Source organism: Hyla sarda, chromosome 10 (genome assembly GCF_029499605.1).
Source record: "Hyla sarda isolate aHylSar1 chromosome 10, aHylSar1.hap1, whole genome shotgun sequence".
In the NCBI taxonomy this organism is placed as follows: Eukaryota; Metazoa; Chordata; class Amphibia; order Anura; family Hylidae; genus Hyla; species Hyla sarda.
Genome location: NC_079198.1, coordinates 117,041,334 through 117,057,288, shown reverse-complemented (window position 1 = coordinate 117,057,288; position 15,955 = coordinate 117,041,334). Strand labels below are relative to the sequence as shown.

The 15,955-nt window shown below is 46.9% G+C and overlaps 1 protein-coding gene across 1 annotated transcript in view; it reads right to left on the bottom strand.

The window, feature by feature from the left end:
- Positions 1 to 1,578, bottom strand: part of CLDN19 (claudin 19) — a 49,031-nt gene extending 47,453 nt beyond the window's left edge. Inside the window, exon 1 of the mRNA XM_056542046.1 lies at positions 1,007 to 1,578. Coding sequence (XP_056398021.1) covers positions 1,007 to 1,229 — 223 coding nt within the window. The 5' untranslated portion in view covers positions 1,230 to 1,578. The remainder of the gene's footprint in view (positions 1 to 1,006) is intronic.
- Between the last annotated feature and the right edge of the window lie 14,377 nt (positions 1,579 to 15,955).

Genomic DNA, 15,955 nt, shown 5'->3' with positions numbered 1-15,955 from the left:
GCCCTAGCCCTGTATCTATATACCAGTGTTTCCCAACCAGGGTGCCTCCAGCTGTTGCAAAAATTCAACTCCCAGCATTACATTGACTTTTCTTTACCTGGGGCAATTATTTAGCTTGCTGCCCTAGCCCTGTATCTATATACCAGTGTTTCCAAACCAGGGGGCCTCCAGCTGCTACAAAAATACAACTCCCAGCATTACATTGACTTTTCTTTACCTGGGGCAATTATTTAGCTTGCTGCCCTAGCCCTGTATCTATATACCAGTGTTTCCCAACCAGGGTGCCTCCAGCTGTTGCAAAAATTCAACTCTCAGCATCACATTGACTTTTCTTTAACTGGGGCAATTATTTAGCTTGCTGCCCTAGCCCTGTATCTATATACCAGTGTTTCCCAACCAGGGTGCCTCCAGCTGTTACAAAAACACAACTCCCAGCATTACATTGACTTTTCTTTATCTGGGGCAATTATATAGTTTGCTTCCCTAGCCCTGTATCTATATACCAGTGTTTCCCAACCAGGGTGCCTCCAGCTGTTACAAAAATACAACTCCCAGCATTACATTGACTTTTCTTTATCTGGGTGCAATTATATAGTTTGCTGCCCTAGCCCTGTATGTATAAACCAGTGTTTCCCAACCAGGGTGCTTCCAGCTGTTGCAAAAATACAACTCCCTGCATGCCCGGACAGCCAAAGGCTGTCCGGGCATGCTGGGAGTTGTATTTTTGCAACAGCTGGAGGCACCCTGGATGGTAAATACTGCTATAGCATGACCAGCTTGTTGCTATCCCTCCAGAACCTACTACACCAATTACTCCCCATTGCATTGGTGCAGTGGTCTCCAAACTGTGGACCTCCAGATGTTGCTAAACTACAGCACAATCTGCAGGGAGGTGTCGTTTTTTAGTTTTGCAACATCTGGAGGTCCACAGTTTGGAGACCGGTGCACTAGAGTCAAGTGCATTAATATGACCGCCTTATATTTTCGTGGTTGTCCCCTCACATACCTTCCAGGGAGAGAAGAGAGTCGTAGACTTTGCACTGCACCTGCCCAGTACTTTGGGAAGCGCACGACATCCACAGGCCTTCGTATAGTCCCACCGCCGTGATGATGGCATCTCCGGCATAGGACGACTGCTTCCACTGAGGTAACGCTGTAGTCGAGATGATTCCAATCCATCCTCCCAATGCCAAAAAGTAGCCAAGAAGCTGGATCCCTGAATTTGCCATAATTTGGTTAATAAAGTTCAAACAAATAAAAAAAAAAGAGAACCCCCCCCCAAACTTTTTCTGGAGTTGGAGAAATGGAGAGATAGTAGGGGTTGTAGTTGCAAGTCTCAGAACAGTCACTTTGGAGGATGAGAAGATGATACCCTTCAGTCGAAATATATGGCAGCGCTCTTCCAAGCCGAGATGCGGAGGGGACACTTGTGTGGCCAGAACTTCATGTTTACACTCGGATGAGTCTCTAGGACACTTAGGGGACAAAGTGATAATAAGAAGAGGAAAAGAAAAAAAAAGAAAAAACAAAAACACACTCACACACACGCAATGATGTCTCCAAGCAGCTCGCAGAATGCAAGGAGGCTGGTCCTCAGATTAATGGAATTCATAGGAACACCCACAGAGGAAAAGGCAACACTCATGGAATTTGGGATTAACACTTTGTCAGCCGGAGAGTTACGCTATAATCGAACTATAGGACTGCTATCGGTATTGTAATCCCCCCCTATGGAAAGAAATCAGGACGCCTTAAGATGTTGCAAAACTACAACTCCCAGCATGCCCAGACAGCCTTCGGCTGTCTGGGCATGCTGGGAGTTGTAGTTTATCAACAGCTGGAGCCACCCTGGTTGCAAAACACCAGGTTACACTTACCGGGTTGTCCCACTTCTGAATCTGGGGCGAAACCTGGCAGTAAGTGTTTAAAGGGGTACTCTACTGGAAAAAAATTTTTTTATTTTAAATCAACTGGTGCCAGAAAGATAACCAGATTTGTAAATGACTTCTATTAAAAAATCTTAATCATTCCAGTACTTATCAGCTGCTGTTATGATCCACAGGAAATTGTTTTCTTTTTGAATTTCCTTTCTGTCTGACCACAGTGCTCTCTGCTGACACCTCTGTCCGTGTCAGGAACTGTTCAGAGCAGGATAGGTTTGCTATGGGGATTTGCTCCTACTCTGGACAGTTCCTAAAATGGACAGAGGTGTCAGCAGAGAGCACTGTGGTCAGGCAGAAAGGACATTTAAAAAGAAAAGAACTTCCTGTGGAACATAAAAGCAGTTTATAAGTACTGGAAGGATTAAGATTTTTTAATAGAAGTAATTTACAAATCTGTTTACCTTTCTGGCACCAGTTGATTTAAAAAAAAAATTTGTTTTTATGTGGAGTACCCCTTTAATATCCATGAAGTGCCACCAAAGGGGAAATTAGGCATTACACCGTGCCCACTAAAATCATTAGGTTGTCTGAGTAATGCAGGACAGGTCCTCCAAAGCAAGAAAGACTTGTTGCTGCTGCTCTCAATGTTCACCAAGAAAGGGCAATTTTGAACAGGGGATCCCTTTCTATTAAAGGGGTCCTCCAGTGGAAAATATTTTTTTTTAAATCAACTGGTGTCAGAAAGTTAAACAGATTTGTGAATTACTTCTGTTTAAAAATCTCAATCCTTCCAGTACATAGCAGCTACTGTATGCTCAACAGGAAGTTCTTTTCTTTATTAATTTCTTTCCTGTCTGACCACAGTGCTCTCTGCTGACACCTCTGTTTTGTTCAGGAACTGTCCAGAGCAGGATAGGTTTGCTATGGGGATTTGCTTCTACTCTGGACAGTTCCTGACATGGACAGAGGTGTCAGCAGAGAGCACTGTGGCCAGACAGAAAATAACTTTCTCTGGAGCATACAGCAGCTTATAAGTACTGGAAGGGTAAGATTTTTCAATAGACTTAACTTACAAATCTGTTTAACCTTCTGGCACCAGTTGATTTAACCCCTTCAGGACGGAGCCCATTTTGGCCTTAAGGACCGGAGCGTTTTTTGCACATCTGACCACTGTCACTTTAAACATTAATAACTCTGGAATGCTTTTAGTTATCATTCTGATTCCGAGATAGTTTTTTCGTGACATATTCTACTTTAACATAGTGGTAAATTTTTGTGGTAACTTGCATCCTTTCTTAGTGAAAAATCCGTAAATTTGATGAAAAATTTGAAAATTTTGCATTTTTCTAACTTTGAAGCTCTCTGCTTGTAAGGAAAATGGATATTACGAATACATTTTTTTGGGGTTCACATATACAATATGTCTACTTTATGTCTGCATCATAAAATTGATGAGTTTTTACTTTTGGAAGACACCAGAGGGCTTTAACGGTCAGCAGCAATTTTCCGATTTTTCACAAAATTTTCAAACTCAGTATTTTTCAGGGACCAGTTCAGGTTTGAAGTGGATTTGAAGGGTCTTCATATTAGAAATACCCCATAAATGACCCCATTATAAAAACTACACCCCCCAAAGTATTCAAAATGACATTCAGTCAGCGTTTTAACCCTTTAGGTGTTTCACACGAATAGCAGTAAAGTGAAGGAGAAAATTCACAATCTTCATTTTTTACACTCACATGTTCTTGTAGACCCAATTTTTGAATTTTTACAAGGGGTAAAAGGACAAAATTTTTACTTGTATTTGTAGCCCAATTTCTCTCGAGTAAGGACATACCTCATATGTCTATGTAAAGTGTTTGGCGGGCGCAGTAGAGGGCTCAGAAGGGAAGGAGCGACAAGGGGATTTTGGAGAGTACGTTTTTCTGAAATGGTTTTTGGGGGGCATGTTACCTTTAGGAAGTCCTTATGGTGCCAGAACAGCAAAAAAAAAAAACACATGGCATACCATTTTGGAAACTAGACCCCTCGGGGAATGTAACATGGGATAAAGTGAACCTTAATACCCCACAGGTGTTTCACGACTTTTGCAAATGTAAAAAAAAAAAAAAAAAAATTTTTACCTAAAATGCTTGTTTTCCCAAAATTTTTTTATTTTTAAAAAGGGTAATAGCAGAAAATACCCCTAAAAATTTGAAGCCCAATTTCTCCCGATTCAGAAAACACCCCATATGGGGGTGAAAAGTGCTCTGCTGGCGCACTACAGGTCTCGGAAGAGAAGGAGTCACATTTGGCTTTTTGAACGCAAATTTTTCTCTGGGGGCATGCCGCATTTAGGAAGCCCCTATGGTGCCAGAACAGCAAAAAAAAAACACATGGCATACCATTTTGGAAACTAGACCCCTCGGGGAACGTAACAAGGGGTTAAGTGAACCTTTATACCCCACAGGTGTTTCACGACTTTTGCATATGTAAAAAAAAAATATTTTTTTTACCTAAAATGCTTGTTTTCCCAAAAATTTTACATTTTTAAAAAGGGTAAAAGCAGAAAATACCCCCCAAAATTTGTAACACAATTTCTCCCCATATGTGACCCTAAACTGTTGCCTTGAAATACGACAGGGCTCCAAAGTGAGAGCGCCATGTGCATTTGAGGCCTAAATTAGGGATTGCATAGGGGTGGACATAGGGGTATTTTACGCCAGTGATTCCCAAACAGGGTGCCTCCAGCTGTTGCAAAACTCCCAGCATGCCTGGACAGTCAACGGCTGTCCGACAATACTGGGAGTTGTTTTGCAACAGCTGGAGGCTCCGTTCTGGAAACAGTGGCGTACCAGACGTTTTTCATTTTTATTGGGGAGGGGAGGGGGGCTGTGTAGGGGTATGTGTATATGTAGTGTTTTTTACTTTTTATTTTATTTTTTGTTGTAGTGTAGTGTAGTGTTTTTAGGGTACAGTCGCACGGGCGGGGGTTCACAGTAGTTTCTCGCTGGCAATTTGAGCTGCAGCAGAAAGTTTGCGGCAGCTCAAATTTGCAGCCAGATACTAACTGTAATCCTCCGCCCATGTGAGTGTACCCTGTGCGTTCACATTGGGGGGGACATCCAGCTGTTGCATAACTACAACTCCCAGCATGCCCGTTGGCTGTCAGTGACTGCTGAGAGTTGCAGTTTTGCAACAACTGTAGGCACACTGGTTATGTATCACTGAGTTTGTGACCTAACACAGTGTTTCACAACCAGTGTGCCTCCAGCTGTTGCAAAACTACAACTCCCAGCATGTACGGTGCATGGTGTACAGTGATTGCTGAGAGTTGTAGTTTGCAACAGCTGGAGGCACACCGGTCGCGAAACACTGAGTTAGGTAAAAAAAAACTCTGAGTTTCACAACCAGTGTGCCTTCAGCTGTTGCAAAACTACAACTCTCAGCAGTCACCGACAGCCAACGGGCATGCTGGGAGTTGTAGTTATGCAACCAGCAGATGCACCACTACAACTCCCAGCATGCACTTTAGCTGTTTGTGCAAGCTGGGAGATGTAGTTATACAACAGCTGAAGGTACACTTTTCCATAGAAAGAATGTGCCTCCAGCTGTTGCAAAACCATAAGTCCCAGCATGCCCATAAGGGAATGCTGGGAGTTGTGGTGGTCTGCCTTCTGCTGTTGCATAACTACAGCTCCCAGCATGCCCTTTTTGCATGCTGGGAGCTGTTGCTAAGCAACAGCAGGAGGCTGTCACTCACCTCCAACGATCCAGATGCTGCAGGTCAGTCCCGCCGCCGCAGCTGCTCCTGGGGCCCCGATCCCAACAGGGGCGCCGGGGATCGGGGTCCCCAGCACCCGGGGTGCACGTCCCGCACCCGCTCACGTCCTCCAGAAGAGGGGCGGTGCGGGAGTGACACCCGCAGCAGGTGCCCTGATTGGTCGGCCGGTAATCCGGCTGACGAATCAGGGCGATCGTGAGGTGGCACCAGTGCCACCTCACCCCTGCAGGCTCTGGCTGTTCGGGGCCATCAGAGACGGCCCCGAACAGCCAGTAATTCCGGGTCATCAGGTCACTGGAGACCCGATTGACCCGGAATCGCCGCAGATCGCTGGACTGAATTGTCCAGCGATCTGCGGCGATCGCCGACATGGGGGGGCATAATGACTCCCCTGGGCGATATGCCGGGATGCCTGCTGAACGATTTCAGCAGGCATCCGGCTCCGGTCCCCAACCGGCTAGCGGTGGGGGCCGGAATTCCCACGGGCGTATGGATACGCCCTCGGTCCTTAAGGACTCGGGATGCAGGGCGTATCCATACGCCCTATGTCCTGAAGAGGTTAAAAAAAAAAAAAAAGCTTTCCACCGGATTACCCCTTTAAAGGGGTTGTTCAGCGAAAGAAACAGAAAGAAACAACCTGTGTATGGTATGGTAAGGCAACTTACTAATCTAATGCTACTAGCCATAGTGCAGGGATCTCTCCATACCAGCTGACCTGTCTAGCTTCTAGCTGTGACATCAAGTCACACTCTTTGAATGCAGTCAGCTTTGTCCCTGCCCCCCCCCCCCCCTCATGTCTGCTCCGGGCGAGACCTGTGATGTGAAGAGGTGAGGTCATATTACTGCTCATTAGATAAGGCAGCAGGAGGCCTTTCTCAGTCACAGTAGTTTCCTTCAGAACAGGCCCACTGCTGTCTTATCTGAAAAAAGCATCCTGTGCCTTAAAGTCTAATGCTGCTTCATCCAATGGATCTTGTGCTGTCTATGTACATTAAAGGGGTACTACCGTGCTGACAACTTATCCCCTATCTAAAGGATAGGGGATAAGTTGCCTGATCACACAGGGTCCCGCCGCTGGGGACCCCCACAATCTCGCATGCAGCACCCCCCTCTCATCAGGCCCCGGAGCGAGCATCCGCTCCGGGTCTGATGACGGGGCCAGTGATCGTGACATCACAGCTCCGCCCCCGTGTGACGTCATGCTCTGCCCCTCAATGCAAGTCTATGGCAGGGGGCGAGACAGCTGTCTCGCCCCCTGCCATAGACTTACATTGAGGGGGCGGAGCGTGACGTCACGATACTCCGGCCCCATGATCGGTGAATGCTCCGGGGCCTGATGAGAGCGGGGTGCTGCGTGCGAGATCGCGGGGGTCCCCAGCCGCAGGACCCCGCGCAATCAGGCAACTTATTATCTATCCTTTAGATAGGGGATAAGTTGTCAGCATAGTAGTACCCCTTTAACAGATGTGTTAATATTTGTATGACAAAGGGACATGATCATCCCAGAGAGCAATGTACAGGTTAGAGAGGAACCAAAGCAGGTGTGGTGACCACCTTATACACACTAATGGTCTGGTCTTGTGTCAGTAAACATATGGAAAGTACCAGGAGGAAAGGAGAAACCAGCCATCCAGTAAAAGCATTCACCCTTATAGTGGTAATCCCATAAAATACAGGAAACAAAACGCTAAACTTCTGAGGGATCAACACATTTTAAGACCTCATGGGTCCTTACGCATGACTAGTGCCAGTAGAGAAAGCAATAGTATAGACCAGTCATATGTAAAAATTACAATCTCAAGACTAGATACTTTCAATGCACTAAAGAAGTACGAGAGGATGCATCTTTTTTTTGGATGATGACCCCATTGACTGGTACAGCCTTTATATAGGCGACCTCCTTATTATTTGGGGGTTGTCTGTAGTGGCCGGACGGCCACTACAGACAACCCCCAAATAATAAGGAGGTCGCCTATAAAGTTCATGAGTTACATGAATAACAACCCACCCAAATTCACCCGCAACATTAGTTGTGACCAAATTGATATTCTTAAATCTTTTTATTAAGGGGAGGCTTATACGGGTTGTATTATTACCAGAACATACCGGAAGGATACAGCTTGTAGTACTATACTTAATGCACACTGTCATCCAGTCCATCCTACTAATGGTATTCTGGTCTGAGATATGATTAGGCCATGGTACAATGGTTCTTACGATACAATTCTCCATGAGGAGGGCCAGGATTTTTCCAAGTGTTTACCAACCAGAGCCTAGCCTGCATAGAACTTAAATAGAGATTTGAAAATATCAACCACTTAAAGGGATACTCTGGCGCTAAGGCATCTTATCCCCTATCCAAATTATAGGGGATAAGATGCCTGATCCCGGGGGTCCCCGTGATCTTGCACGAAGCACCCCGTTACCATCAGCCCCTGGAGCGTGTTCGCTCCGGGTCTGATGACTGGCGATCACAGGGCCGGAGCATTGTGACGTCACAGCTCCGCCCCCCGTGTGACATCATGCTACGCCCCCCTCAATGCAAGCCTATGGGAGGGGCGTGACAGCTGTCACGTCCCCTCCCATAGGCTTGCATTGAGGGGGTGGAGCGTGATGTCACACAGGGGCAGAGCCGTGATGTCACAATGCTCCTTTGGATAGGGGATAAGATGTCTTAGCGCCGGAGTACCCCTTTAAATCAACAGTGACTTCAGCATGTAAGTTGTTTGACAGAAGAAGAGGTTTTCCTCTATCACCCCATTGTCAGCTCCTTGGGTGCCGTTGGCTGTCCGGGCATACTGGTAGTTGTAGTTTTGCAACAGCTGGAGTCTCTCCGTTTGGGAAACACTGGTATAGGTTATGGTGCAACATTCTGGGAGTTGGAGGATTGGTTGGATAAATACCGGCCATTGCATTCATGGTATTTTTAATATAAAAATACCGGCAAGGTGGCCAAAATACTGGCTGTTCCGGTAAAATACCAGCCAGGTGGCGACCCTAACGTTGCGGCCAGGGTGAACAGGTTTCCCAGACTGCAGTCAATTTGAAGACCATGCAGATGGTTTAGGTCACACCGCATCTGTGTCGCAGCTGCAACATGTAAAGGTTGGCGAGTGTGTACAAGTGTATGGGATTCGCTATGTGACTGCTATGTGCTCAGTGTGACCCCCGGAGCTTCTATAGCAGAGAATGCATTGTCTTCCCTCTGAAGTTCAGTGGGTTAATGGACATGTGAGTGGGTCCAGACTCTATCACGTCAGAATTCTGCAACAAAGCCGCTCATTGAGAATGATTTATGAAGTGCGCTGCGGAATCACATCCTTATAATCATACAGTTGTGTTGTGGAGAAACAAAGTTTGGACAGTGCGGACATATAAGACCCATTGTGTGATCCCGCATGAAGAAGACGCCATTAATTCAGCTTTATATGTAACCCTCCAAAATATGTGTTGTTTTTATTATTTATTTTAAATGAGGAATTCCTAATTTAAATAATGTCATTATGCATCGTACAATTCCGTGTTAAAGGAGAATAATCTGATCTATCATAGTCGTTTTCTACTGTAGGACCATTAAGGCAAAAGAGAAAATTGGACCGATTCCCTGCAGGTTCATACCACCATCACATGGCATCCTTAGAAGGCGGCCAGGCAAATTTTTACTGTCCTCCTTCACGTATCCTATAGGATTGAAAAGTAGTAGAAAACTTGGGTCCCCCAGATATCAACATTAGGCAACATCATTGCCTAAGAAAAGACACCTTTATCTGTGAAGGTTCCCAGCTCTACAAGGGATATCTTTGGGAACAGCCTCAATCACATGTATGCCCTTACTCCACGGTTCTAGATGGAAGTCATTTGGCACTTGTATTAAGATGGTGCTTAACAAAGCTCTTACTAGAGACTTTCCTTGTCACCCATGATGAAGGGTCCTGGTTTTTGGTGTCTTCACCACCGCCACCACTTGGCATGACCCTTGGGGCAACTGCCCACTCCCTTCTTGGATAACAATGCTGTTTCTCTTGAGAATGGAGAAGGGAATGGGACCAAAAAGAGCTGGGGGTCCTCTCTCCAAGGCTCCTATAGTAGTCTTATATTGTGTGGTGACCCGCCGAGTGAATGGCGGGACCACGGGTGCTGCGGTGTGAGTGGTGGGATCTGATGTTATTAACCCCGGGGGTCGGATGGTATTAACCCCTATGTGTTTGTGACGCCAGTGTGGTTTTTGGGTTCCGGAACACCACACGCCCAGATTCTCCGCTATCCCACAGGCTAGTAGTGACTAAAGAGTCCACAACCAGTTATGGTCAAACGGAGGCTTTACTGAATAGACGACAGATGTAATTATCTTCACAGCTAAGGCCAGAATTCCCAGAGAGGTGACCAGTACCCAGAGGACCTCGCAGCTTGATGGACCAATACTTGTAATTAACTTGACTTGTAATTAGACTTGACTTGACTATGTGCAGGACTTGACTAGCTTCAGTGACAGCAGACATAGACTTGTAGACTTACTGGAGAGACTTGTAGCTTTGTGGTTCTCCAGATGCTGATCACTTGTCTTGAGATCTCTGGTAGCTGCTTCAGCAAAGACTTTGGGGGTACAGCTGCTTACAGCAAGAGAGCTGGCAGCTAAGAGAGAGAATTGCAAATGGCCACCCCTTTATATAGTGGGGGACTGGACTATAGCCCATTGGTCAATCTATGGGTCATAGGTTAAAGCTGGTGCCCTCTGGGAGTACATGTGACAACAGATCATGTGACTTAACATAACATGTGACCAACTTACATACAGGTCCTTTAGACCTCCCACACGTCCTTGAGACTATCTAGACATAGGATCCTGTCTATGCATTAAAGGAACATACATCACATTTATTAAACCATCAGGAAAACAAGGGAAGATCCTATAGGAGAGCCCCAGGTCACTGAGGGACTCAACCTGACAGGGCCTAAAGGTAGTAAAGGACCGTGTTCCTGTACTGGGACATCACAATTGTGCACCCTTGGATGCATTGATTCTGGCGTCTATGTCTATGAATATACAGTTCATTATGGGTGTACGTACTCTTGTGGCAGACCATGCAGCTGCTATGGGGCCCTTGGAGAGAGGAGGGGCCCTGTCCTGGTTCGTCTCATTCCTTTTTCTATTAATAAGAAACTGCAGAACTCCTTTCTCCAAGGGACTGCATTGTCAGCAAATTAATTTAGGGGTATAGACCAAAGGGTCATGAAAAACAAGGGGAAATAAATAGCAGACTTTTCTGTCCCGGGGGCAAAATCATAGATGATAGGAGACCCATTGTGATATTATTGGTAGTATATTTAGAGAGCTTTTTTTTAGCCTCTGTCTCTATGTATCGAAAAGCGTGTTTAAAAGCTATTTGACTTTTCTATCTATTTCTAAATCTTTAGCAATAAATCCCTTCCCACGAGTATATACTGTATATCCACACATTTCTTTGTGCACATACAAAGTCCTTGTGACTTCTCCATCCAGCAGGATTAAATCGCCATGGGGAACCCCAGCCCCGTTGGCCCTTCAGGCTCTCACATGGTCCCAGCAGGTACCAGGCTGTGTTTGTGCTTCACTAGTTCTGGTATCACAGTTTGCTAGGTTCCAGCTGGTGAACATGACAGAATTTACTTTCCATGTCTGTATTGTGAGAAAGGACCAGTCAAGCAAGAACTCAAGTGACCGTAATTACCTAGAGACTTCATGGCTCAGTAGATAAGATCCTTCACACGTGGAGTTTGCCGCTGTCAACACTTTTCTTAGTGATGGACTCTAAGATTGTAGCTAAAGGCTCCATCATGTCCACTCATGACCCCATTGTCACATAATAAATCAGCAAAATTTGAAGGAAAGTTTAACCCCAGTTCTCACGGTATCATCCGGTATGTACTAATACTAATGCCATCTAGTGAGGTATTAACACAGCCTGGGGCCAGTTTACTCTGAATTCTCCACCTGCTCTGTGACAAAGCAAGTTTAGAACGGTCAATGAGTTCATCATTATAATTGTGAAGCCGGCAGAGTAGTCAGACTAATGTGTTTATTACCAGTAAAGTCCAGTCTGATCGATGGTGTTAGAACTCTTGGCTGGAATGTCTCACAACCAAGTCATAGACTGGATATGATTTGCTGGATCTGAAGTGAGTCAACCAATATGGTGTGATGGAAAGTATTGACATCACTGAGACGCTACCTCATTGTTGTTAAAGGAGTACTCCGCTCCTAGACATCTTATCCCCTATCCAAAGGATAGGTGAGAAGATGTCTGATCATGGGGGTCGGCTGTGGCACCCCAAACATCCGGTGCATGGAGCGAACTTCGCTCCATGCCAGATGACTGGCGATGCTGGGTGGAGGCTCGTGACGCCACGGGCAAGCCCCCTCAATGTAAGTCTATGGGAGGGGGCGTGACGTCAGTCACGCCCCCTCCCATGGACTTGCATTGAGGGGGCATGGCCGTGACGTCACGAGCGGGGCACGGCCATGACGTCACGAGCCTCCAGCCCTGCAACTGATGCTCTAAACGAATGCCGGGCTCAGCAGGGAGATCGCGGGGGTCCCTAACCTTTGGATAGGGATAAAATGTCTAGTGCCCGTTTAAGCCCCCTCAGTGCAAGTCTAATGGAGGGGGCGCAACGTCCATTACGCCCCCTCCCATAGACTTGCATTGAGGGGACATGGCTGTGACGTCACAAGCGGGACATGGCCATGACATCACGAGCCTCCAGCGCTGCACCCGAAGCTCTAAACGAATGCCGGGTGTAGCATGGTGATCACAGTGGTCCCCAGCCATTGGATAGGGGATAAGATGTCTCGGGGTGGAGTACCCCTTTAAGAAGAGACTGACAACAATTACATTCATAATAATATACAACTCCATGGCGGGCCTCTGATTGTATACATGAGGCAGTCAGAACATGCAGAGTTGCAGTTTAAAGGGAACCTGTCATATTGATAATACAGTCCAGTCTACAGGAAGCATGTTATAGAGCAAGAGGAGCTGAGCAGATTGCTATATAGTGTTATGGGGAAACTTCCGGAAGAACTTGTTTTATTCATGTAAATCTCAGCTCATTCTGGGCTAAGTAGTCATGTGGGATGGTCCCACTCTGTGATTGGAAGCTGTCTGTGTGTAAGGATGCATATAGAAAGAGCTGTCAATCACTAAGTAGGACCGCCCACTTGATAACTCTAACTGAGCAGAGACTTACATAAGTAAATGATAGGTTAACCTGTAAACTTTTCCCATAAAACTATATACCAATCTTCTCAGCTCCTCCTGCTCTATAACATTATGCCTGCAGGCTGAAATGCATTTTTAAAGTGACAGGTTCCCTTTAAGGGAAGGACAGGGCAGGAAACTCAAATAGGCAGGTGTCAGTTTTACACAAAAAAATCCATTAGATCCTAGCTGTTCCCTAATGAAGCTACACAGCAGTTAACACAAGAATACAACAAATACAATGAAAACTGTGTGGTGCAAAGGTTTACTACAGACAAGTTCATTCTGCTCCTAACATAGGTTGTTTACTGACCTTGTCTAATAGCCTCCTGCCTGTCCTGACCTCCAAACTGTCCTATGAACTCTGCCAACCCTGATCTTGACCTATTCACCGTATTGACTGAACTCTGCCAATCCTCACCTTGGCCTATCCACCGTATTGACTGAACTCTGCCCATCCTCACCTTGGCCTATCCACCGTATTGACTGAACTCTGCCCATCCTCACCTTGGCCTATCCACCGTATTGACTGAACTCTGCCCATCCACACCTTGGCCCAGGGCCGTTTGAAGGAATTTGGGGGTCCCAAGAAAAATAGACATGGAGGCCCCCCCTCCCCACATGGGGCATTATATGTGAGGGGCAAAGGACAGGGGTTATTATAAGTGAGGGGCACATGTCAGGGGGGCATTATATGTGAGGGGCACATGACAGGGGGCATTATATGTGAGGGGCACATGACAGGGGGGCATTATATGTGAGGGGCAAAGGACAGGGGTTATTATATGTGAGGGGCACATGACAGGGGGCATTATATGTGAGGGGCACATGACGGGGGCATTATATGTGAGGGGCACATGACAGGTGGGCATTATATGTGAGGGGCACATGACAGGGGGGCATTATATGTGAGGGGCACATGACAGGGGGGCATTATATGTGAGGGGCACATGACAGGGGGGCATTATATGTGAGGGGCACATGACAGGGGGGCATTATATGTGAGGGGCACATGACAGGGGGGCATTATATGTGAGGGGCACATGACAGGGGGGCATTATGATTTTATTTGTTTTATACTGTTTTCTTTTTGGCCATAATGTTGCAATGGCTTTGTGTATTGTATTATAACATTTCTTGAAAAAATTCAATAAAAACCATTTGATCATAAGTTAGGTGCACATGTCAGGGGTCATTATATGGGCACAAGACAGGGGGGGGTGCCGTCATGTGCCCCTCACATATAATGCCCCCCTGCCATGTGCCCCTCATATATATAATACCCCTTGTCCTGTGCCCCTCACATATAATGCTCCCGTCATGTTCCCCTCATATAATGCCCCCTGTCCTGCCCCCTCAGGGGGCATTATATGTGAGGGGCACAGGACATGGGGCATTATATGTGAGGGGCACAGGACAGGGGGGCATTATATGTGAGGGGCACATGACAGGGGGGCATTATATGTGAGGGGCACATGACAGGGGGGCATTATATGTGAGGTGCACATGACGGGGGCATTATATGTGAGGGGCACATGACAGGTGGGCATTATATGTGAGGGGCACATGACAGGGGGGCATTATATGTGAGGGGCACATGACAGGGGGGCATTATATGTGAGGGGCACATGACAGGGGGGCATTATATGTGAGGGGCACATGACAGGGGGGCATTATGATTTTATTTGTTTTATACTGTTTTCTTTTTGGCCATAATGTTGCAATGGCTTTGTGTATTGTATTATAACATTTCTTGAAAAAATTCAATAAAAACCATTTGATCATAAGTTAGGTGCACATGTCAGGGGTCATTATATGGGCACAAGACAGGGGGGGGGGGCGTCATGTGCCCCTCACATATAATGCCCCCCTGCCATGTGCCCCTCATATATATAATACCCCTTGTCCTGTGCCCCTCACATATAATGCTCCCGTCATGTTCCCCTCATATAATGCCCCCTGTCCTGCCCCCTCAGGGGTCATTATATGTGAGAGGCACAGGACATGGGGCATTATATGTGAGGGGCACAGGACAGGGGGGCATTATATGTGAGGGGCACATGACAGGGGGGCATTATATGTGAGAGGCACATGACAGGGGGGCATTATATGTGAGGGGCACATGACAGGGGGGCATTATATGTGAGAGGCACATGACAGGGGGGCATTTTATGTGAGGGGCACATGACAGGGGGGCACCCTGTCATGTGCCCCTCACATATAATACCCCCTTCTCCTGTGCCCCCCCATTTAATACCCCATGTCCTGTGCCCCTCACATATAATACCCCCCCCCCCCCCCCCCGTTTTAATAATTCACCTGTACCATAGCGCCTGGGCAGCTCTCGCTGCTCCGTTCTTGTAGTGTGAGCCGCAGGGACATGCTCTCCGGGCGCTGGCACGATGGTGGGACATCATCGCGCCGGCCTGCTGTGGATGGTGTCCCCACGGCTCACACTGCGTGAATGGAGCAGCATGTGAGAAAGGTGAGAGAATGGTGGAGCAGAACAGCTGTCAGCTCGCACTCCACCATGCTATAGGACAGGAGAAGCTTAAGTCTCTCGCACTGCTGGCCAAGCCGGCTGACAGGGTGATCTGCCGAACTGGGATAGGGGCAGTAGGATGGCCCGGCAGGACAAGCACCGACTTTGCTCGGGGCCCCAAGCAATTGCTTGGTTTGCCTGTCCTGTAGTGACGGGCCTGCCTTGGCCTATCCACAATATTGACTGGACTCTGCCCACCCAGACCTTGGTATATCCACCATATTGACTGAAGTTTGCACACCCTGACCCTTGCCTATCCACTGTATTGACTGAACTCTGCCACCCAGACCTTGGCCTATCCACCATATTGACTAAACTCTGCCCACCCTGACCTGGGCCAGTCTGATTGCACTAACTTTGTCCCAGGGGACTGACATTATCTGACAGGTAGGTACCAGTAGGGTATAAGTAGTATGCAGTAAGCACTAAACCTCCCCCTAGTGATGACTGCAGGCAGTCAAACCTTTATTTTTTTTAACCCTGTCAATGCAGTGGATTAGGCGCTCTGTATCATGAGGCTTCATATCAT